Source organism: Perissodus microlepis, chromosome 15 (genome assembly GCF_051167445.1).
Source record: "Perissodus microlepis isolate ML-2025 ecotype Zambia chromosome 15, ASM5116744v1, whole genome shotgun sequence".
Lineage (NCBI taxonomy): Eukaryota > Metazoa > Chordata > Actinopteri > Cichliformes > Cichlidae > Perissodus > Perissodus microlepis.
In genome coordinates, this window is record NC_140475.1 from 31,939,642 (window position 1) to 31,963,521 (window position 23,880).

The 23,880-nt window shown below is 40.9% G+C and overlaps 1 protein-coding gene across 1 annotated transcript in view; it reads right to left on the reverse strand.

The window, feature by feature from the left end:
• Window positions 1–23,880, reverse strand: part of LOC146372454 (E3 ubiquitin-protein ligase rnf213-alpha-like) — a 117,660-nt gene that overhangs the window by 71,237 nt on the left and 22,543 nt on the right. The window contains exons 14-22 of the mRNA XM_084953316.1: window positions 16,253–16,387; window positions 14,299–14,397; window positions 13,636–13,752; window positions 5,467–5,656; window positions 5,001–5,171; window positions 3,911–4,063; window positions 1,047–1,666; window positions 419–587; window positions 127–344 (exon numbers count right to left, since the gene is read on the reverse strand). Coding sequence (XP_084809442.1) covers window positions 127–344; window positions 419–587; window positions 1,047–1,666; window positions 3,911–4,063; window positions 5,001–5,171; window positions 5,467–5,656; window positions 13,636–13,752; window positions 14,299–14,397; window positions 16,253–16,387 — 1,872 coding nt within the window. The remainder of the gene's footprint in view (window positions 1–126; window positions 345–418; window positions 588–1,046; window positions 1,667–3,910; window positions 4,064–5,000; window positions 5,172–5,466; window positions 5,657–13,635; window positions 13,753–14,298; window positions 14,398–16,252; window positions 16,388–23,880) is intronic.

Consider the following 23,880-nt stretch of genomic DNA (forward strand, 5'->3'; position numbering starts at 1 on the left):
GGTGAAAGAACTTCTTTCTAATGCTGCCCCCACCATCTGGACCCCGACCAGAAAATGGGTGTATGGAAATGGTTTTATCGTACTAGTGACATTAGTTATATTCTTGTGCAGTGGATGGAATCTCACCAGTTTCTCTGGTATCTTTCTGTCATTATCAAATGCATTCCATAACTTTGACAATGCATCTTTGAATTTCTCAAAATCAGAGTCCTGTTTCAGATCATAGAGCATGGGTGAGTAACCAAGGACAGCATCATGGAAACAGGCTACTCGATCGACATCCATGTCATTTTCTCCAGCAGAGATCGATGCCAGGTCAACAAAAACTTTCAGCTCGCTGATTTCTGAAAAAAGAAATTTCCTTTAGCTGTTATGAGAGTGTGTTTAATTTTTGGTTGCAAGGAATGGCATACTGTACCTTCAAGCTCTTTTTTAACCCACTGGACAAACTCTTTACTCTCACTGAGTGCCTTAAGACATTCCTTGTGGTCATTTGTGATGCCTTTTATATTATTTTTTGCTTCTATGAAGGCCTCATCAATGCAATTCAGGTTGTTTCTTTCTTCTGTCTTTCTTGAGTCTTCTTTCTAAAAATATTCATTTACAGTTAAAGAAAAAATTACAGTTACTAATACAGAATCTTACGGAGCCCCGCAGGGGACATGGGAGAAAAAAAAAATTAAGACGGACTTTTGCGAGATCTCGCAAAACTAACTCGGGATCTCGCAAAAGTTTTGCGAGATCCCGAGTTTGTTTTGCGAGATCCCGAGTTAGTTTTGCGAGATCTTGCAAAAGTCCGTCTTAATTTTTTTTTCTCCCATGTCCCCTCCGGGGCTCCGTAGAATCTAAGTATCAAGCATTTAAAGATAATTTTCAGGTAACCAATTGAATTATCATTTCATTAATAATTGACAGCACAAAACTCTAGAATATATTTTCCACAGCTGACCATGACTGTGCATTCTTCTGGAACTTTTTCTTTCTTTTAAAGGACATAAACACAAATCTAGTCTTCTTACATAGTGATAAATTATTAGAAAACATACCATTTGAAGAATTTTCTCCAGCACATTGAAATCACCTCTTGGACATATTATGTTTTTGATATCCATGATGATTGTGGAAGAGTCCACTGCTAGATGAACATCATGGTATTGCTGAATTTGGCCAACCCTTCCTTTGATCCATTTTCTGTCATCAGATAGGTCTACTCTGCACATAATGTCTAAGTCTTTCTGCAAATCTTCATACCTTCCTTTATAGTCTTCAAAGATGCTGTTAATTTCCTGCAGTGGCAGTTCTCCACTTTTTAAACTATCATAAAGACATCTGTACTTGCTGTAGCAGGTTTGAAATAGTTCATAGTAGACCAGATCAAGAGTATAGATTTTTTCATCATCGTCAGTATTTTCAATGTCATCTTCATGAGGCTGGTCTCTTGAAAGGTCCTCCAGCTTGTTTGCCCAAAACCTTTTGAAGATTGAACTGTCTTTAATAGCATGCAGCTCTGAAGCCATTTGATGTGTTATTTCAGAGAGGCTGAAATAAGTAATCTTTGCAGTTGTAGGTGAAGTCTGTCCATCAAGAGTGTAAACCTTCATAAATTCATTCAAATTCACTGTCTCGATGTTCTGTTGAAGTTTTTCGTCTAGCCCATTGAAGTCAACTGCAGATTAAAAAGATGTTAGTTATCATCTCAGTACTAATCATATTAACTCAGACACACAAGTTCTTGGATTCTGAATTTTTTGATAAGTAACTTGATAAAATCGCATTCTTAGACCAATATAACTCATCCTTAACTCAGCACTTTGTGTTTTGCCAACCTTGAATCAGTGAAACTGATCACCTAATATCATTTGATACTGCCTCACATTCATGTTTATAAGGGTGTATGTAATGCAACATAATCTGTAATAGGGAATTTGTATTGCAATGCAAATTCTGTATTACATATTATATTTGTAATATTATTTGGATATATTACACATATATCCATCATGTCCATTTTTTCCCATTATTCTACACTGTATTAATTCACTTGTAGCCTCGGGTGAAATTTTAAAGGTTGCAATGTGTAAAATGAATCACAAAATGCTAAATGAATAGGTCATTAGCACTTTTCTACTGTACATTAGCATTAAAACTGTTTTATACAGCATGCCTCATTCATGCAAGCACTTTTTCTATGTTTAAGTACTCACACTTCCACTTCCACTTAGTAAATCAGAGAGCAACTTGGAGTTATTATCTTAGCAGATATTTGGCATTCAGACTGGAGCAGCCAGAGATCAAACCACCAACCTTCCAACTGAATAGATGAGGTGATCTACCTCCTGAGTTACAGCCACCCAGAAGTTATTCATTCCTTGTTTTACTATGTAGTTTGTCTCTTTAGTCTTACCTCTAGTTTGACTTTCTGACAGTAATTTTCCTTGATTGAGTTCAGTTTTGTGTATATCCCTTTTTTTTTGCATTTTCTTTATTTCTTTCTGCATTTATGTCATCAGACAAAACATTACACAACAGTTAGCATTTAATCTATTTGATATTAGAAGGTGGAAAACAGTTAAGGTATCTGATAGAAAAATTAAAGTTATGCAACAAGTTGAGGAAATGTATCTCTCTCTCTCTCTCTCTCTGCCTGTCCCTCACTCCATGTTATTCTAAGCTATCTTTTATTCAAGTACTATTAGCATTCTGTTCCAGCACGCTGTGTAATTAAACTAATTTCTTTTGACACATATATTTTCCCTGAAAAAGTGTGTGATTATGTATATGTATGTAAAAGTATGTGAAATGTATAAAAAGGCCCAACAACATCGCCCTGATGAGCACTCTAATACACTTTTACATTGTATGCTGTCACTCCCTTGCAAGTAAATAAAACACATTAAACTCACTGTTCTGAGTGTTTCTTTATAAGAAACTTTTTCTGACAGTATTCTTAAATAAATATTTTCGAACTTTGTTTATTTTCAGTTTTTCTATATTTTTTTCCTTTTTTTTAATCCATATTTAACGATCAGTTCCACCTTTGCAAATGGTTGGTCAGAAGATGCCACCATGTCTCTAAAAGACACACTGTCTTATTAATATGTCTTAATGCGACATCTAGTCTTTGTGGTGTTCTTTGTGTAAGTACCAGAGCATACCAATGAGACATGCATGCCCCCTTACAATTGCTAAGTGATTTGTAAGAACTGGTTTTACAGTGGAAAACTTGCATAAGTCAACTATAAGCATGTCATACGTTTTTAGACTGGACGAATAGCGCATAAAATCATCGATTTAGACTGTAGGAAAAACATGATTTACTGTGCTGCTCACAGGCAATCAGCAGCCACTGGCAACTTGAAAAATGCAATATTTTGTTAGAAATTACTCAGTGCATAATTTGATATTGTGAATGAATGAGTATAGCACAATAGCTACAATATGACCATTCAGTTTATATTTATTGGCTCTCTTGCATGTTATACTTCAGTGAACCTCAGGGCCACACCCAACAACCTCCACGAGGGGTAAAAACTTGTGACTCTCCACCATTTACTTTTAGAATTAAAGAAGCCTCTTGGATGAGACGTGAAACTGTTCAAAAACCTAAGGTAGTCCAGTTGTCTTTTTTTCAGTTGTAAAAAGTGGCAAAGCATTGATCTAGTGTGCTCTGATAGCTTTACATTTTATTTTTCCACCATAATTTACCATCCTTAAAAACTCTTAAGCCTTTAAAAGTTCTCTTTACCAATGTTAGCAGTTTTTCACTGGCTGAGATGCTGCAATGTTACCAGTATTTGGTCTAGACTTTAAGAAGACAACTTAAGAATACAACTTCTTAGACAACTTTATCATTCTGGGAATTTTTATAGAAAAATAATGGACAGACTAGAAACAAAAACATTGCTTATACCTTTGAGGTGTTCTGGAAGCGTCTGGCAGATTTGTAGAAGATCTCTGACTAACTCTATCTCATTCTTGACAGCTTGTGATTCCTTTTTTCTTTCTTCAAGTAATGCTGTTATATGTATGTCATCTTTACAACGACCATCATCACAGAGGCCATCTGGGGAAACATAAACAACAATCAGAAATACTACAAAGAACAATTAAAGAGCCTCCATTTTCAGGTCCAGCTGCACAAATGTATTTTTTTTCTCTCTTCTCTAATTGTTTTTTTTTTTTTTTTTTAAATGGCACCTTTTATAGGTAACTCATATGTAAGGGCAATTAAAAACTTGTACATCTGACCATTGAAACTGACAACAGCTGCATTTGTTTGGTTTTTTGCATTTTTAATGTGAATATTTGGGTTGGAAATCAACGCTATAAACAAAACCAGCTGGAAAAAAGATAAAACTTTAATCATTAATTAAGCATCACAAATGATTGATTTGCTCATGAAGCTAATGCGATGAAGAAAAGACATTACATTTAAAAAGACACCCTTGTAGAGTTCCAGCTTCAGCTTCATGTTTCCTTTGTTAGAAAATAAGAAAAGCCCTACTGATTACTCAACAATTTGTGGGATATCCTAATTAGAAAGACCTTAGCTTTTAAAACTTTACATTTTTAAAATTAAAGAACCAGTAATGCAATTTATTTAGTATTTTAGACTTGCCTCAAAGAAGTCAATACTGGAGATCACAAAACCAGATATGCATATCACTTGCCTTGAAGCGACTGTTGTTGTGATTTGGCGCTGTATACATGAAATTCATTTGAATTTGAATCACTAAGTACCACTAAGAGTAGAGAGTTGACCTGCTTATAAATATTTATATACTGCAGTATTGTCATGAACACCTATATTCCATTACTACTGTAAGACTGAAAGCAGAATTTAAAGAATAAACTACACCTAATTTACAAGTAAACAATTTTCATACCTTATAATACTTGTAGAATTTGTAATTTAACTACACCAGCTAAAATGAGTGGACAGACAAAGAAAAACAAATGAGGAATTGAGGACAAATGAGAAATGAAATATTTTTATTCACCTGTCTTGAGCAAATCCACAAATTTCTGTTCCTTCTGAAAAATTAAGTTTAAAGTTTTAATTTGGATATCTCCTCTGAGGAACTGCTCTGACATTGTTTTGAATACTTTAGTTGCCAGAGTAATCCTTTGCTCTGCTTCATCTGAGAGTTTGTTGATCAGTCCCCCTCTCCCTAAACCAGAGTGAGAAGAAAAAAAACAAAACAAAAAAAACAAACAAAAACATCTTGCTATGAGTTTGTACAGGAAAAAAAAATGTTATTCACAAAAAATTCATGTAAAGAGTTAAATAGACAGACTTGAGGTTAGCCCAAAACACTGTATGAAGGCCCCTTTAAAAGACTAACACTAAATTTATACACAGCTACTGTTTGTCGAAAATGAGTCTTTACCCTAACATTAGACAAAAAGAAGTAATATTATACATTACATACTCAAAATACTTTTTGTTAATATTGCAGCATTTACCAGGCGTTTGGAAGACAGTTTTGGCAATGGAAGAGTTTAAAAGGTACTGAAATATCAAGTCTTCATCTTTGATGTAATCTCCGTTGGCATCTGAGGGCCATGATTTTACCACAACAGCAGACATCAGGTTCCCAAACTGTGTGATGTCATGTTTTTCCAAGAGAGCTGAAATACCTTTTCCAGATTTATCCTGAGCAAAAAAAATAAGTAACAGGACAGGAAAAATTCATCATTGATAGCAATTAATATTTTTGCCCATAAGTTAATCTTTGTTTCTCATAGGACTGAGGAAAACATCCAATATTTGTCAAACAGATGATGAAGAACAAAAAAGGAATTACTGATTTAAACAATTCTGTCCTTATAATTGTACTCTGTGGAAATCTTTTTGACCAAGTCCATACTTTTTCTTCTGAGCCAATGTAGCTTCTTTGGGTGTTTAGGGTATTTAGGATACTTAAAGCCAATCAGAAAGAGATTTTAAATAATGGTGTTTAACAACACAAACATGGAACAGACTTCTAGATTTCTGCACCCCATAAAAGTAACAAAAACCAGAAACTGAAAGCTGATAATGTACATAAATTGAAACTATTTTCACTACTTCTTACTGGTGAATTAAATTGTTTGAGGAAAGACAATATATATACACACACACACACATATACACACACACACACACACACACACACACACATATATATATATATATATATATATATATATATATGTATATATATATATATATATATATATATATATATTAGGGGTGCAACGATACACAAAATTCACGGTTCGGTTCGATACTTTGGTGTCACGGTTCGATATTTTTTTGATACAAAAAAAATGTTCATGCCTTTTTAATTTGTCATTTACTAAAATTATAAATATATATTTTAACTCAAAAGTACAGTTTTTAAATTTAATGTTGCTGAAACAAAAAAGTAATAAAAATAATAAATATATCTCAGGGCTCGCAAAATTTCAAAATCCCTGGTAGCCCTTCGGGCAGGGACTCTTCAGTTTTTGGTAGCCCAAAATAAATTTAAGTAGCCCGAATAAAAAAGAGAGCAATTTTTTGATTGATGTTTTGTTTCCTGTTTTGTTTCCTTTACAATATTATACATTAAAGTATACTATTGTAAAGGAAACAAAACATTAATCAAAAAATTGTTGAAAAACAAATTACAACATTGTATAAAAATTACAATCATCAACTCAAATACTTGGTTCTAATTGAACAGAAATTTCTATGAACTTGTAAGAACTGTGTAGAACATGAATCAGTCTGTGTCAGATCCTGAATTTGAAATTTCCACTGAAGTCACGGGTAAGAGGCAAGTGGAACCAAGATCGAGGCCATTTGCTTTTTGAAGTTTGCAAAGACTGCTAAATTTTGCCAGTGGTAGTTCACTCTTTGCAACATAGTACGCTGTTTTAAACTGATTTTCAGGTTTATTTTTAGTATGTTATTTGCAATTGGTGTTTGTTCTGGGAAAGATATTGCAGACTGAGCAATAATGCATTTCTTGCATTTCTCATGGGTTCTAATGGGGGCCTTTCTTAAAATGACTGGTCCCAGTAACAAAGGCGCTTGTCGACTAAGAAATCGAGGGAAAACCAACAACACACCCGGCAGAACATTATGTTATTTACACGGGTGCACATAAGTGGTCTGCATGTGCGCATTCGCTGTCAAAATAAAAGACGCGCACCAGATAAGAAGTTGCAACGCGCGTTTGCGTCCATATAAAAGGCACTGTTTTTGTCCGCTAGAGTGGGATTTTCACGGCACATTCTGCACCACATCTCTGTGCGTTCATCATTTGTTTGAAGCCAGCTCACCTCCTGCAACCACTTTTCCGAGAATACGCGCTTCTTTTGCGGTTCGGACTCCTTCTGACATTTCTTTGGAGGTGGAGGAGGTTCAATTTGCCATGTTGCAAGGAGAGCTTAACTTCTGTCTCGCTAGCTTGCCCTGCGCTCAGTGAATCTGCGTTCGACTACTCCGCCTAGGCTGCACTGTCGAGCGCAGATCCACTGAGCGCTCAACACAGACAGCATCGTCAGAAGGAAAGTTGATAAAATAAATTAAAAATTCTGTATTGTTCGATACATATGCGTACCGAACCGAAAGCACTGTATCGAACGGTTCAATATCGATACGAGTATCGTTGCACCCCTAATATATATATATATATATATATATATATATATATATATATGTACTGGAGGCCAACTCCAAGCCCATAGCATAAGTCACCATCAAGTGCAGGATCTACCAAGGAGATGCTCTGTCCCCACTGCTTTTCTGCATAGGCCTGAACCCCCTCAGTGAGATCATTAACAAGACTGGCTACGGATACCGACTACGGATACCGACTACGGAACGGAGCAGTTGTCAGCCACCTCCTGTACATGGATGGCATCAAGCTGTATGCCAAGAGTGAACGAGACATCGATTCACTGATCCACACTACCAGGCTATACAGCAATGACATTGGAATGTCGTTCGGACTGGAGAAGTGTAGTCGGATGATAACAAAGAGAGGGAAGGTAGTCAGAACTGAGGGGATTGAACTACCAGAAGGCAACATTGCAGACATAGAGGACAGTTACAAGTACCTGGGGATCCCGCAGGCGAATGGGAACCACGAAGAGGCCGCTAGAAAAGCTGCAATCACCAAGTACCTGCAGAGGGTCAGGCAAGTCCTGAGGAGTCAGCTGAACGGTAAGAACAAGATCCAGGCCATCAACACATACGCCCTGCCCGTGATCAGGTACCCTGCTGGGGTAATAGGCTGACCAAAGGAGGAGATAGAAGCCACTGACATAAAGACAAGAAAGCTCCTTACCATGCATGGAGGGTTTCACCCCAAGTCCAGCACCCTGAGGCTGTACGCTAAGCGGAAGGAAGGGGGCCGGGGACTGGTGAGTGTCAGCACCACAGTCCAGGATGAGACAACGAACATCCAAGAATACATTGGGAAGATGGCCCCAACTGACCGAGTGCTCAGTGAATACCTCAGGCAGCAGAAACCCAAGAAAGAGGAGGGAGACGAGGAACCATCATGGAAGGACAGGGCCCTGCACGGTATGTACCACCGGCAGATAGAGGAGGTTGCTGATATCCAGAAATCCTACCAGTGGCTGGACAAAGCTGGACTGAAAGACAGCACAGAGGCACTAATCATGGCAGCACAAGAACAAGCTCTGAGTACAAGATCCATAGAGACTGGGGTCTGTCACACCAGGCAAGACCCCAGGTGCAGGCTGTGTAAAGATGCCCCAGAGACAATCCAGCACATAACAGCAGGGTGCAAGATGCTAGCAGGCAAGGCATACATGGAACGCCATAACCAAGTGGCCGGCATAGTGTACAGGAACATCTGTGCCGAGTATAACCTGGAAGTCCCGAGGTCAAAATGGGAGATGCCCCCAAGGGTGGTGGAGAATGACCGAGCTAAGATCCTGTGGGACTTCCAGATACAGACGGACAAAATGGTGGTGGCTAACCAACCGGACATAGTGGTGGTAGACAAACAGAAGAAGACAGCCGTAGTGATCGATGTAGCGGTTCCGAATGACAGCAATATCAGGAAGAAGGAACACGAGAAGCTGGAGAAATACCAAGGGCTCAGAGAAGAGCTCGAGAGGATGTGGAGGGTGAAGGTGACGGTGGTCCCCGTGGTAATCGGAGCACTAGGTGCGGTGACTCCCAAGCTAGGCGAGTGGCTCCAGCAGATCCCGGGAATAACATCGGAGATCTCTGTCCAGAAGAGCGCAGTCCTGGGAACAGCTAAGATACTGCGCAGGACCCTCAAGCTCCCAGGCCTCTGGTAGAGGACCCGAGCTTGAAGGATAAACCGCCCGCAGGGTGCTGGGTGTTTATATATATATACATATACATATATATATATTAAAATTAAAATTGTCACAGCTTGTGGAGCGAGCCGTGTAGAATTTAACAAAGGACCCAAGATGCGGATATGCAGTAAAGTGAGAGGGCTTTGTTGAAACTGAACATGAGTGATTAACAAAAAAAAGGTGAGAGTGGCGAAAAACAGAACTTAGAAATAAATTATACTGGGAAAACTAAAACCTAAACAACAAACCTGAACGAGAGAAGGCAACTTGCAGGGGGAACAGTGCAGGGAGAATTTACAGGATGACGGAGGGAAAACCGCAGGGAAAGCACACAGGATGACAGAGGGAGATACGCAGACAAACCAGCAACGCACACAAGAAAACACAGGGCTTAAATACACACAGGACAATCAGGGAATGGGAAACAGGAGGGAGACACGGCTGGGATAAATTGGACATGCGAAACTAGAAACACTGATGAGAGACACAGACCTACAAAATAAAACAGGAACTAGTGATGTACGGATCGATCCTGAAATATCGATTCCTCCGATACCAATCATTTATGTTCTAGAATCGATTCTCACATTAAAATATCGATATTATAGTAATTTAGGGTAAATTTGTAGTTTATCATTAACAGGAACACAGTGGAATGAAACTATAACATTTGGATTGTCTACATTCAAAGGAACTACTTCCTCTTCCGCCTTTCATAGTCATGTGCGAAATACGGCTGTATAAATGTCTCGCAGCCCCTTGGCGTGCGCACTCACAACAATGGCTGAGTGTAATTGGAGTCATGTGCGGACTTATTTTACCTCCACAAACAGCTGAGACCTGGTTTGCGATACATGTGGCAAAAAAGTGCCCCAAGAGTGAGGTGTTGTGGCCATACTAGGGAGACATTCAAAAGGGCTGTTGGGGGGGGGGGGGGGGGGGGGGTAAAGACATTTTACAGGGTTTATTTATCGGATAAAATACATTAAATGCAGTGTTGGGTAAGTTACTTTAAAATAGTAACTTAGTTACATTACTAGTTACTTCTATCAAAAGTAACTCAGTTACTTCAAGTTACTCGTTACTTTCAAAGTAACTAGTTACTAGGGAAAGTAACTTTGGTTTTACTCAGAATTCTCTTGTTAATGTGTTGCTTCCATAACTTTGCCAGTCTTCTAGCTTGCTTACTTGCCACAAGTGCACTGTGCCACCTACCAATAGAAAGGAAAAAATAATGTGCATATTTCCACGAGAGAAATCCCACGCCTGAACCGTCATTGACTGCTGCCATGATTCTAGCCTACGTCACAACATCACGTGAGCCTTTTACATCCAACACAAAAACTGCAGTCGTGGTGGTTTCGATTGTACTCAGAACTCTGAAATTCTGCCTTCTGAATAGGAAGATGTAGGTAACACCAGACTGCAGATGAGCTGCATACAGGGCTGGACTGGGACAAAAAATCAGCCCGGGCATTTTGACTAGAGACCGGCCCACCATTATAGGAAAAATCATAAAGCCTTTGAATGAAAACAAACGCTGTTGTGACAGTGATGTACACCGTTTTGATGGTATATATGCATCAATCTATCAATCGTTTGTTGTAAGATTCAGATAATTATTTTTTAAAAGCTAGATATTTTAAATGAGAATAAGAAAGAAAAGTATTTCTTTGTGCCCACGTCTCCCTGTTAATGCCCTACCTGGCCCCCCTGGCAAAACTTTGCTAGATCCGCACCTGCACAGTTACCAGCTGTCAGCTACCTAAAAAAGGATCCTGGTGTTATTTGTCTCTCAGAAACAGTTCATAACTTCCCTTCAACTCATTTATGTCACCTAAAAGGTAAACCTGTTTCTCCATCACCTGTTCAGCTCTCATGATTCAGTAAGGGCATCTCCTGGTTTCATCTTCATGTTTCCCTCTCACCAGATAACCAAACCGACATCATGACCAGCAGCTTTTTTACAGCTGTGGCTCCAGCAAACATCAGCTGATACTAGAAATTAATATTAAATAAATTCTAACAACAGCTGACCAAGCTTAAACGTGCTGCTGTTGTTTAACGCGACATCGGCTGGTTTCCTCTTTCTGGCGCAAAGTGGGCGATAAACAAACAAGAGAGCTGATCAGCTGATCATTGATCAGTTTCATGATTGAAGTAGAAACAGGAGAGGGAGGGGGGAGAATGAAAGAAGAAGAGGCAGCTGTGCAGCAAAGACACAGAATAAATCCAGCTTTATGTCTTTTTCATTGTAGCTGAAGTCCGGGACAAACTGTTCCTTTTCACCTCAATAAGAAACGCGTAATATTTTCTCTGAATACCAGACGGGACGGTTGGCAACTCTAATAACTTATGAACAAAATAAAGTTCAACATCAGTAACATAGCACCCACCCAGCTGTATAGAAACTCCATCATGCTAGCTAGCACGCAGTACGGAAAAAGTCAGAATAACGAAAATAAACTCCACCTAAACTTGGTTTATAGCTGACCCAGATAGACTGCAGGTCATAACTTCTTACCTGAAGTTCAGTTCACACTTGGACCGGCAGCCGGCTCGGGTCTCTTTTCCTTCTGCGTCCCCTTTCTCTCATCCACCTGCTGGCCTCCACCACTTGCTAATGTTACAGAATCTGTGGAAGCTCCGCGATAGCCACCACACGAAGTAACGAGTAACGACCCTATCTAAATCCCAGTAACGACTAACGTGTTCCTGATTTTGGCATAATAACTAGTTACCGTGCTCGTTACCACAATAATAACGTAGTTACTGTAACGTGTTACTTAATAACGCGTTAGTCCCAACACTGATTAAATGTCACCGTTATTATTGGCCGGCCCGGAAACAGCGGGGGTGTCCAAATTCAGAGGCTGCTTCCACCTGAGGACCCGGCCTTCGCGGTCTAAAGAAAGCCAGGTAGTACGTCACAGGCTCCCTCGGTGGAGTGAAACACTGCCATCTGCTACTAGCTATCTAAAATATAACCGGGCACTGACGTAAACTCTCGACCGTCTCACACTTTGTTTAATTAGTTTTCTGTTTGACGTTTATTCAGCTGTGTGAAAACCCCAGAGGAGCCCTCCCGAGGGATTAATAAAGTTAAATTTAATCTAATCTAATCTAATAACTGTAATCTCAGCCAAACCGATTTAGTCACGAACAAATAAAACACTGAAAAAGCCAAACAATAACATTTTCAAGTTAGCAAAGTGACTTATATATCATGTTTAACCCGAGTAGCGAAAGACCGCGGAGGTTTGAAGACGATGTGTCGGTCGGCTCAGATATTTGAAGTTTACACAGCTACATTCTCACCTGAAAATATGTTAAACGTTTTTTTGCGACCCAGAAAGAGAAATAAGAGTAATATTAAAACTAAGTCGCTGTCGTCATTGTTGGAGACTGGAATTGGCTGGGCCGCACTATGAATTCTGCAATATGGTTTCTCAATTTTGTTGTCCGGGTGGAAAATCGGGAGAAATAAGGGAGAATGGTGGCTCCGGGAGATTTTCGGGAGGGGCACTGACATTCGGTATTCTCCCGGAAAAATCGGGAGGGTTGGCATGTATGGTTGTGGCAACATCACTAACCTTGTCAAACACCTCAGAGTAAATCATATCACAGAATATGACAAGCGTATGTTGAGGTGAACTGAAGAGAAGGAGAGGGACAGGTGCTGCTAGGGCGAGACAGACGTCTCTCACGGAGTCCTTTAGTGCTGCAGGCTGGCAAGGTGTTCAAATAGCGCACAACTTCAGTTTTTTTTTTTTTATTTCTATGTGATGAACTCTGCATTATTAAGTGGTAAGAACAAGTAATCCGATGTCCTGTAATCATTATGATGCTATAATTTGAGATACAATAAATAAAATAAGTTTTTGTACAAAGTATCGGTATCGGTATCGGTATCGCCTTGAGGCGACTTTTGTTGTGATTTGGCGCTATATAAATAAAATTGAATTGAATTGAATTGAATCGGATCAGTATCGTCGATACCACCCTGAATTTTACTTGGTATTGGATCGGAAAGAAAACCAGTGGTATCGCACATCACTATCACACATGCAAAGACACAGACTAAGAAACACGGACTTTACACAGAGGAATACACACGCAGAAATGACTATAAGCTAAACTGAGGAAGAACAGAATCCAAAACCAAAGAGCTAGAAAACCAGAACCAAAATACATCACAATAATAGAAAACACAAAACGCTGGGTCAAAAGACCCAGGATCATGACAAAAATAAATGTATAAGCATTCATAAACTATTTATTTAACATTTTCTGAAATCATACCTTGCAAATCTGTGCAACAGCCTCCAACGCACATTTCTCCATTGAGGTGCATAGTAATGTTTCCCTTGGGTCTTTCATTGTATGACAGTATATACCAATTTGATCCATTTTAGATTCCTAGTTCAAAAGCACATATTCAGTTTTGAGTCTCAGATGCTTGGAAAATACGCATACAGCACAAAAATATTTGCCCCCTTCCTGATTTCTCTCTCTCTTTTTTCTTTTTCCATACAGAGATAACCCAAGTAAATACAAAATGCAGTTTGTAGATGAGGATTTTGTTTATTAAGGAAAATGCTATCCAAAACTGCAGATCTAGCCACTTAGAACTGTCAACTCCTTCTCATGTCCACCATGTGCTTGTCCCTTGCACTTGACTACAGAGTGTCACCAAGATATGGTGGTTTCTTTAAAAGTTTGACTTTTATTCTTTCCAAATATTTAGATAACATTTAATGCTAAAATATTTAACATCTTTTCCACTGCAAATGACCCAAGCTATTCCTAGCAAACATTTATTCATTACAGTGTATCTCGTAAAGAAATGGGTAAATCACAAAATTCAAAAAATAGTAATGCTGTGGAAAAATATGACAAATATAGGAAAAAATTCGGAAATCAAGAAGGGAATATTCTTTTGTGACATTGTAAATAAAGTCTTACCTTTTTAAGTTTTGCTTCAAAATCTCTCCTGAATTCCTTCCTCCAGAATGAAGTGTGTTTCTCATGACTAAAGGATGCTTTGAGTAACTTGTTCCATACCTACAAAAAAAGAGTCAATTGTCAATGAAATGTTAGCATGAGTGTGGGAAAATGTAAGAGTCAGTAAAGAATTATTTAATACTTTTTACAGTATTATGAGCAGAGATGGGAATAACGGCGTTACTTTTTTCAGTAACGAGTAATCTAATTAATTACTATTTCTACCGTTACAATGCCGTTACAGTTACTAGCAAGAAAATGCGGTGCGGTCGCATTACTATTTTTCAACAAACAGACGGTTGAAGCTGCCTTCAGCTTACCGTACCTTATATCAGTTGCACGGAAGTAGCTGACTACGTAAGTAATCTGGACGCTACAGCTTCAAGCAGTTGCGCGCGCTCCCGCGGACGGCAGTCACGATCACTTTCTAGCACAACACCTGGAGCTAAGGGGGCAAAACAATCGCATGAGTGCTGCTGTTTGGCTGAGGAAGAATAAAGTAGTCGTGGTAAGCTAATCACATGACCACTTTAAGATGGCAACAAGGTGATATATACCAGTTTTTAAATTGTGTTGATAGGCCACGTAAAACCAGAGTCATGATAAACAATATATTCGCGCCGTTTTTTCCTCAATAGTTTCGTCACGTTTACTAAGGGCAGCGCTAGCAAGCACTCTCTGCATGTCGACCAATCAAAAATGATATGGTAACATGACATTTGGTTGTTTAGGAAGAGGGGGACGTTTTAGGGAGAGAGAGAGAGCAGAAAAAAAGAGAGAGATTTGTGACATTTAGTGTGTTTGGAGTGTGTAGTTAATGTGTTGTCTTTTGTAGTTAGTGTGTAGTGTTGTGGATAGTTTTGTGTTGTGTGTCAGAACAATGAGGTGACTGCTGTCTGCAGGTATCAGGCTGTGATGTTCTCCTTTATAGTGGACAGAAATTTTTGGAGTGGCACAAATAATTTGTGTGGCATCTTATTGAATGCAGAACAGCTAATTGTTCTGTAAATAGTTAGAAATTGTTATTTTAAAAAGGGGTAAAAGGAAAATGGCTGCAAATAACTTTGTTGTTTGCAAAACTTGTGCATACGATTTTAAAATTGACAATATATATTTACATTTAAAGTTATTAAACATGATTCAATAAACATGTTTGTGGTTGTTACAGTAAAAAATATTACTTTTTCTACTCGGATTTTATGTTTTTTGTCTGATTATAGATCAATTGTGTTAATACAGTATGTCAAAATGAAAAAATAACTGTAAATTCAGACACATGAGGTTGTGCTGAAAAGGATGATCCCAAACAAGGCAAAGTAAATAGTTTTTAAAGGTGAAATGTAGACGGAAAATCAAAAGTAGTTAAAAATGGGCAATTATACCCTGGACCCCAGAGTTTTTTGTTTTTTTTAAAGTAACGCAATAGTTACTTTTCAAGTAATTAATTACTTTTAGAATATTGTAACTCAGTTACTAACTCAGTTACTTTTTTGAAGAAGTAACTAGTAACTGTAATTAATTACTTTTTCAAAGTAACTTGCCCAACACTGATTATGAGCGATTTTAGTTTGACATTATTTGCCAAGTCAAACATAATGCCACAGATTATTTCACAGTGCTGTTGATGTTAACTAGCAACAGGGAGAAGATCTAAAATGTTAGGCTGATCGTGCACATAATAAGTGCAGTGTGCACATATTAATTAGCACAGAGCAATTATTAACCAGTAGTTTGAAGGAGAGTCAATAATTGCCAAAATAAGCAAAGAACAGACAGAAAAACAGAAATTCCTTGATGTTTTAGAGAGATGTAATGTATAACAGATGAAATGTTACATAACATGTGCAATCCACTGATGAGGACAACAGTAATTACATTGTCACTGAAAGCAACCTTACCATTCATTTCTGCTTACCATCATTTCATTTGGTGCTGAAAATGTAGGGCGTTCGTTAAGAAGGAGGAGTTTGTTTTTGAAGGTCTGTCTCTGCCACTCTCTCATTGTGGTGAATGTTTCCCCAATGGACTCTTCATGAATCCTCAGTCTTGTCTGTAATCATTTGTAACGATATTACATTTATCTTTATGAAATCAAGTAATTAATTATAAAGGCACTTTAAAATTAACTGTGTTTTATCAAAGAAAGAACAAAAGCTCTTATACACATACAACAGTTGCACTGGTCCAAAGAATTAGAGGAGGACTTTTTAATCAGAGCATTTTATTCAAATCAATCAGTCTAATACATTTAATCAATGTCTATTAATCTTGGTCAATTATGCAGCAGAGGGGGTTGTTAATCAGTTTCAGAACTCGAAGGGCAACAATGAGACAACACCCCAAAACAGGAATTCAGTTCAAGGCGCTAAATATTGTAAGGTAAAGACCATACAAAAATACAAAGAAAACAGAGAAATCCCCAACAATTATATGGCCCCCTTTGAGAAAGTGCTTTAGCCACAGTGGGAAGGAAAAACTCCCTTTTAACGGGAAGAAACCTCTGGCAGAACCAGGCTCAGAAAGGGGTTTAGGGGAGGAAGAAGGGACAAAGATAGGAGGTGGAAGAGACCCAGAGATTAATAATAACTAATGATTAAATGTAGAGTGGTGTACAAACACATAGCTTTCAGTGTATCTTTTTTACTCACTGAGGGCTCTGCCTCCCGTTCTACTTTTAAACACTCTAGGAACCACCAGTAAGCCCATTAGAGCATGCTCTAATGGGGGTGCACGGCATGAATATGTTAAATATAAATACACATCCAGTCATCCACCCATTCACGCACACATTCACACACTGGTGATGGCAAGCTACATTGTAGCCACAGCCACCCTGGGGCGCACTGACAGAGGCAAGAGAGGTGTGTTAGCCACGGCTCTCTGTAGCGCATCATGCTAACCTCCCGGTACTCCTTTTGGAGTCTGGTCAGCGCCACCAATTCCTCGATCTTATTAGGGAGAGATCTAACATTTCCCACTGTGACACTAGCACCACCGGGCCCTCTGACCACCACCAGTAGGCAACAGGTGAATGCTTGGACCCTATTAGCATAATGGACAGTTTTTTTGTTTTTTTTTTTGCGGGGGGGTTGCTTTCTTTTGGTCAATTTGCATGTTTGACACCTCATTTTAATCGTTTGAGCCATTAGGATCACAGTAACGATGCCACGTTCATGTCACTTCAACCAATCAGACGTTGCAAGGCCAAAACCCACGTGGGCCCAAATTACTGCATGTGACGTCTCTCCAGTCACGTGTGTGTAGGTGGGTCTAAAATGAATATTGGTGACGGAAAATGGCTGTGATGCGGCTAGTTAGGCATGGTAACTGCTGATAATCATGTGGCTACCGGCTACCGGTGAAAATAACGGAGAAAATTGGGACGGTAAGCCAATTTCTGTCTTAGCGTATTTGCGTATGTGTTTTTGTTGTCTTCTTTTGCGTCTCATTCAGTGAATTCTGGTCAGAGCGTGGTGAAACTTGGTGTTTCGAGTCAGTAATACCTCTGGAAGATAACTAGCCTTTCTTTAGCCGGTTGCATTACGTTTGAAGAATTTCTTGTTCGGTTTTGTTTGTTTAGCGGACTTGTGCGCATTTACGTAACTGCTCGTTTAATCGTGGCTTGTTTTCGTTGTGTTTGGTGGTTGTAGAAATGGTTTATATGACATTTTACCTGAGATTCAGAGGTTTCTGTAGATACCACACATGTCGGGACTTATATTTCTCACCCCGTGTTATAACCGATTAAATGTGATCTCTTCCTTTTTGCCCCCATGTGGTGGGGCGTGGTCTGTGGTCCTGCACGGCATCTGCAGATCACGCCCGTGGTGTTAAATCACGGGGAAACAGGGTTGAGAGTGTTATTGTGGTGTGATGTACGGCTGGCAGCTTGGGAGCTGCAGCCGATGTAAATAAATGGCTCTAACACTGAATCTGTGGTCCCGCTGTGCCTTATTCACGCCACACTGGTGCTGAAACCCAGAATGCGGCACAATGGGCCCACAACAGAGCCAGGGAAGGGAGGAGCTGTCCCAGATGATGGCTAGCACGGCGGCTGTCCTTTTTTTTTTTGTTTTTGAACAATAAAAATATTGTTAAAAAAAAAAGCATGGCGGCGATGGAGAATGAAAAGGGAGAAAGCGGATCGTTGAATGAAATGGATGAACCAGAATTGGTTTGTAAAAATGCTGAAACTTCACTGGTGTGGAACTGGTTTAGCTTTCGTCCATCAGATACACATCAAAGCATTGTTTTTGGTAGAGCATGCTAGCGGGCCGTCGTTATTACCGTGTTTGTTTGTTTTTTGAAAATACGGCACACTTAAAATCAATCATTTGATTTTGCTGAAAATCTACGATTTTATGTGGTACACGGCACTCGAAAATCTGTCAAATGTTTTAGTACGACTTTGCTAAGCTACAAACCCGCACCGCTTGATGGATTGTTGGAGCATTACGGCTATCGTATGCAGGAGCCTCGTGGAGTGATACCTACTGTGCTTCAACATAATATTACCGTACTGTGTGTGTATAAACTCTTTTTAAGTTTTGTGGATATTATACATGGTTATGCTGAGGATATGTCGGCCAATTTCCACTGTCAGCAAAGAATTTGCACTTGCACTGTTAAATTTTTATATAACTTTAATGCACATAAAAAACAGCTGCTTGTTTAAGTGAAAATACCGTGGCGAGGAGTGGTGACAATACGAACGTCACTTTCTCCTGTAAGACGAGGCAGGGGAAGCAGGCACCGCTGGAGCAGAAGGCGATGTGGCGGAGAACTCCTTATCCTCCTCCCGCAGTCTAGCCCAAAACGAGGATGGGGGGCATAATCCGAGCACGGCAAGTGAGAGTGGACCTGTTGCTGTGGCCAGTAGTGATGTGCGATACCACTGATTTCCTTTCTGATCCGATAGCAAGTAAAATTCAGGGTGGTATCGACGATACTGATCTGATACCGATACTTTGTACAAAAACGTATTTTATTTATTGTATCTCAAATTATAGCATCATAATGATTACAGGACATCGGATTACTTGTTCTTATCACTTAATAATGCAGAGTTCATCACATAGAAATAAAAAAAAAAAAACTGAAGTTGTGCGCTATTTGAACACCTTGCCAGCCTGCAGCAGTAAAGGACTCCGTGAGAGACGTCTGTCTCGCCCTAGCAGCACCTGTCCCTCTCCTCCTCTTCAGTTCACCTCAACATACGCTCGTCATATTTTGTGATATGATTTGGTGTTTGACAAGGTTAGTGATGTTGCCACAACCATACATGCCAACCCTCCTGATTTTTCCCAGGAGAATCACGAATTTCAGTGCCCCTCCCGAAAATCTCCCAGAGCCACCATTCTCCCGAATTTCTCCTGATTTTCCACCCGGACAACAAAACTGAAAAACCATATCGCAGAATTCATAGCGTGGCCCAGCCAATTCCAGTCTCCAACAATGACGGCAGCTACTTAGTTTTAATATTACTCTTATTTCTCTTTCTGGGTCGCAAAAAAACTTTTAACATATTTTCAGGTGAGAATGTAGCTGTGTAAACTTCAAATATCTGAGCCGACCGACACATCGTTTTCAAACCCCCGCGGTCTTTCACTACTCGGGTTAACATGATATATAAGTCACTTTGCTAACTTGAAAATGTTATTGTTTGGCTTTTTCAGTGTTTTATTTGTTCGTGACTAAATCGGTTTGGCTGAGATTAAAGTTATTAGATTAGATTAAATTAAATTTAACTTTATTAATCCCTCTGGGGTTTTCACACAGCCGAATAAACGTCAAACAGAAAACTAATTAAACAAAGTGTGAGACGGTCGAGAGTTTATGCCAGCGCCCGGTTATATTTTAGATAGCAAGTAGCAGACGGCAGTGTTTCACTCCACCGAGGGAGCCTGTGACGTACTACCCGGCTTTCTTTAGACCGTGGTCGGGTCCTCAGGTGGAAGCAGCCTCTGAATTTGGACACCCCCGCTGTTTCCGGGCCGGCCAATAATAACGGTGACATTTAATGTATTTTATCCGATAAATAAACACTGTAAAATGTATTTATCCCCCCCCCCCCAACAGCCCTTTTGAATGTCTCCCTAATTCTGAGGTCTCAAGGTTGGCAAGTATGGCCACAACACCTCACTTTTTTGCCACATGTATCGCAAACCACGTCTCAGCTGTTTGTGGAGGTAAAATACATCCGCACAATTACGCTCAGCCATTGTTGTGAGTGCACACGCCAAGGGGCTGCGAGACATTTATACAGCCATATTTCGCACATGACTATGAAAGGCGGAAGAGGAAGTAGTTCCTTCGAATGTAGATGTGGCCGGATGGGCTACTCGCCTTTCTTTTTCTCTCTCTCACTCTCTCTCCTGCGCTCTCTCTCTCCTGCGCTCGTTCTCTTCACTGCGCAACTAGGCTAATTGGGAACCCACCTGCATATTGATTGCAGGGTGGCGTCAGCCCGTATAAAGCTAAGCCGGTGTTTTTCTGGATCATTCCTCCCGTGCATTCGGCGCAAAGCAGCAGTAAATGCTGGCACACTGTGGCGGACTGATCAGCAAGAGTAGATCATATGACAGCTACAGGTATGCTCTCGCTTAACCTCCGATTCCCTCCAAGTACCGGAATTTGTATTAATATAGTTTTTGCGGCCTGTTGTAGCGCGGCAGTTTCTGTTTTATTTCGGCGTTGCGGAGAGAGGTGCTCGTGTTATCCCCACCAGTGAGAGTATAGCGCCTCCGGTCCTGGGGTAAGCTGTGAAAACTATTTTTATTAGCATTCACAGCTACAAGAGGCTAAGGTTACATTTATCTGTTGTTTTAGGGTTTGATCGCTGCCCTCACCTCTCCGTGGCAACTCGCCCAGCCTTAATTGGAGAATCAAGACGCCTGCCTAGCCGCTGTTGTGAGGGCTCCTCCTCGGTGGAGCCTGCTGTCTTGTCTTGTCTTGTCTATCTTGTCTTATCCTGTTTTATCTTGTCGTGAGACTGCTTTTATTAAGTAGGCCTACCTTTTCCTGGTTCGCCTGGTTTTATTCTATTTTATTCTGTGATCGGGCTGAAGCAATCCTCTGCCCGAGTGTTGTGCCGGGAATTTTAAATCGCCTCCGTTGCTGGTCTCAGCCTGTGGGGAGCCAGACCAGCTTGCGATCGAGGCTTGGACAACTACTACCAGCACGAGTGGTAGTTTGACCCGTGGGGCATAAGCCTTCCAGTGTGGTGTGTGTGTGTGTGCATGTGCGATTTCTTTTATTAAAGTGTGTTTTCGTATTTTTTATGATCTGTAGCGAGCCAGACGCTCAGTGTCTTTTTATTCCTTTAACGTATTTTTCTGTGTTTTATTTCAGTGAACGGAGGACGTGCCAGTGGCCCTGGGACCTCAGGTGGTGGGTTGTTTTCACACTTTCTTTTGTACAGCACCGGGTGGGCTGCAGTGATTTTCTTTTTGTGTGATTTTCTTTTGGGTCCACGGCTGCTGGTAAGTCCAAGTTACATCATTGTTTTATTGTACTTTTAGGACACTGTCAACAAAGACGCTACATTTTGTTCTCCTAATATTTTATTCTTTATTTCTTTTACTATAAATAAAACTGTTTTAATATTGGAGCCAACCTGCCTCAGTGTGCATCCTTGCGGCCTCTTTTTATTCTTTTTATCTATTTTTCTTGAACATATATTTCCTGGGGGTGGAATTCCCCTAGGTGGCGTTGTCATTTTATTATTTCTTTTAGAACCCCGCCGATGGCAAGTATGGTCACATACACTGAGCTTCGGGCCGCCAATGGGCTGGCCATTCCTTACATTGGCTATTTGGAGCTCAGTGTACTCCTGTGTGGCAAGGAAATGCCCTCTTGTGGGATCCTTATAGTGAAGGACCCTCCTGGTGCCACGCCCTCTGTCCCTGGTATTTTAGGAATGAATGTAATCCACCGCTGTTATCAAGAGCTGTTTGGGGCTTTCGGTGGCTCCTTGTTTAATTCTCCTTCTGTGTCACAGGCACCGAGACCAGTTTTGGAGGCCTTACATCAGTGTCACCAGTCTGCAGCCCAAGACCCAGAGGACCCTGTCGGTACCGTCAAGGTACAGGGCCCGCGGGCCGTGCGGATACCTGGTGGCGTCATGCAGCTGGTGGCTACCACCTGTTCTCAGCAGTTGTCAGGTCAGGCTGTGCTTTTTGAGCCTTCTGAGTCCGGGTTGCCAGTTGGGTTGCTGGCCTCTCCATGTTTGGTCCAGGTGGATAAGGGCATTGCCTACATCCCAGTCACCAATGTGGGGACAGCTGAAGCTGTTCTCCACCCGCGGACCTGTTTGGGAGTGATAAGCCAAGCTACTGTTGTTAGCGTCCCTGCTGGTGTTAGCGAGGAACACTCTTCTCCCGTCACAGTTTCCTGCCATACAACCAGCAGCCCTGCTCAAGACATGGTGGATGCGATTGACCTGTCAGCTCTCGCTGAGTCAGAGCAACATGAGGTACGGTTACTTTTGCAGAAGTACCGCTCTGTTTTCTCCACTCATGAGGGAGACTTGGGCTGCACAAACCTCATTTCGCACGACATACCTCTGCTTGATGACGCACCCGTCTGGCAGAGGTACAGGTGAATTCCTCCTTCTGATTATGAGGCTGTCAGGGCCCATATCAATCAGCTATTGGAGGCCCTGGTAATTAGGGAGAGTAGCAGTCCTTATGCCTCTCCCATCGTGTTGGTCCGCAAGAAGGATGGAAGCCTTTGTCTGTGCGTTGACTATCGTTTGCTGAATAGCAAAACAAGGAAGGACGCCTTCCCCTTACCTCGCATCAAGGAAAGTCTGGATGCCCTTGCTGGCACACGCTGGTTTTCTACCATCGACCTGGCCAGCGGGTACAACCAGGTGCCAGTTTCTGAGCAGGATAAGCCCAAGACCGCTTTTTGCACGCCGTTTGGCCTGTTCGAGTGGAATCGTATGCCGTTCGGGCTGTGCAATGCTCCTGGTACCTTCCAGCGCCTAATGCAGAGGATGTTCGGGGATCAGCAGTGCCAGTCGCTACTGCTGTACCTAGACGACATTATGTTCTCCTCGTCTGTCTCTCAGCACCTGCAACGGCTAGAGATGGTGATGGCAAGGCTGCAGCAAGAGGGGCTCAAGGCTAAGCTAGAAAAGTGTGCCTTTTTCTAGCAGAAGGTTAACTACTTGGGCCATGTAATCTCTTGCGAGGGTGTCTCCACCGATCCAGCCAAGGTCGACGCAGTAGCCAAATGGCAGTGTCCTCGCTCCGTGTCAGAGTTGAGATCCTTTTTGGATTTTGCCAGCTATTACCGGCGCTTTGTGGAGGGGTTTGCCATGTTGGCGGCTCCCCTGCATCAAGTGGTGGCTAAATTGGCTGGCACCAAGGCAAAGAAGGGCTCGGGACAGAGTTTGAGTGCTATTTGGACACCTCAGTGTGAGGAGAGCTTTGAGGCCCTGAAAGCAAAGCTTGTGTCTGCCCCTGTGCTGGCGTATGCTGACTTCGCACGCCCATTTATCTTGGAGATTGACGCCAGCCATAGTGGTTTGGGTGCAGT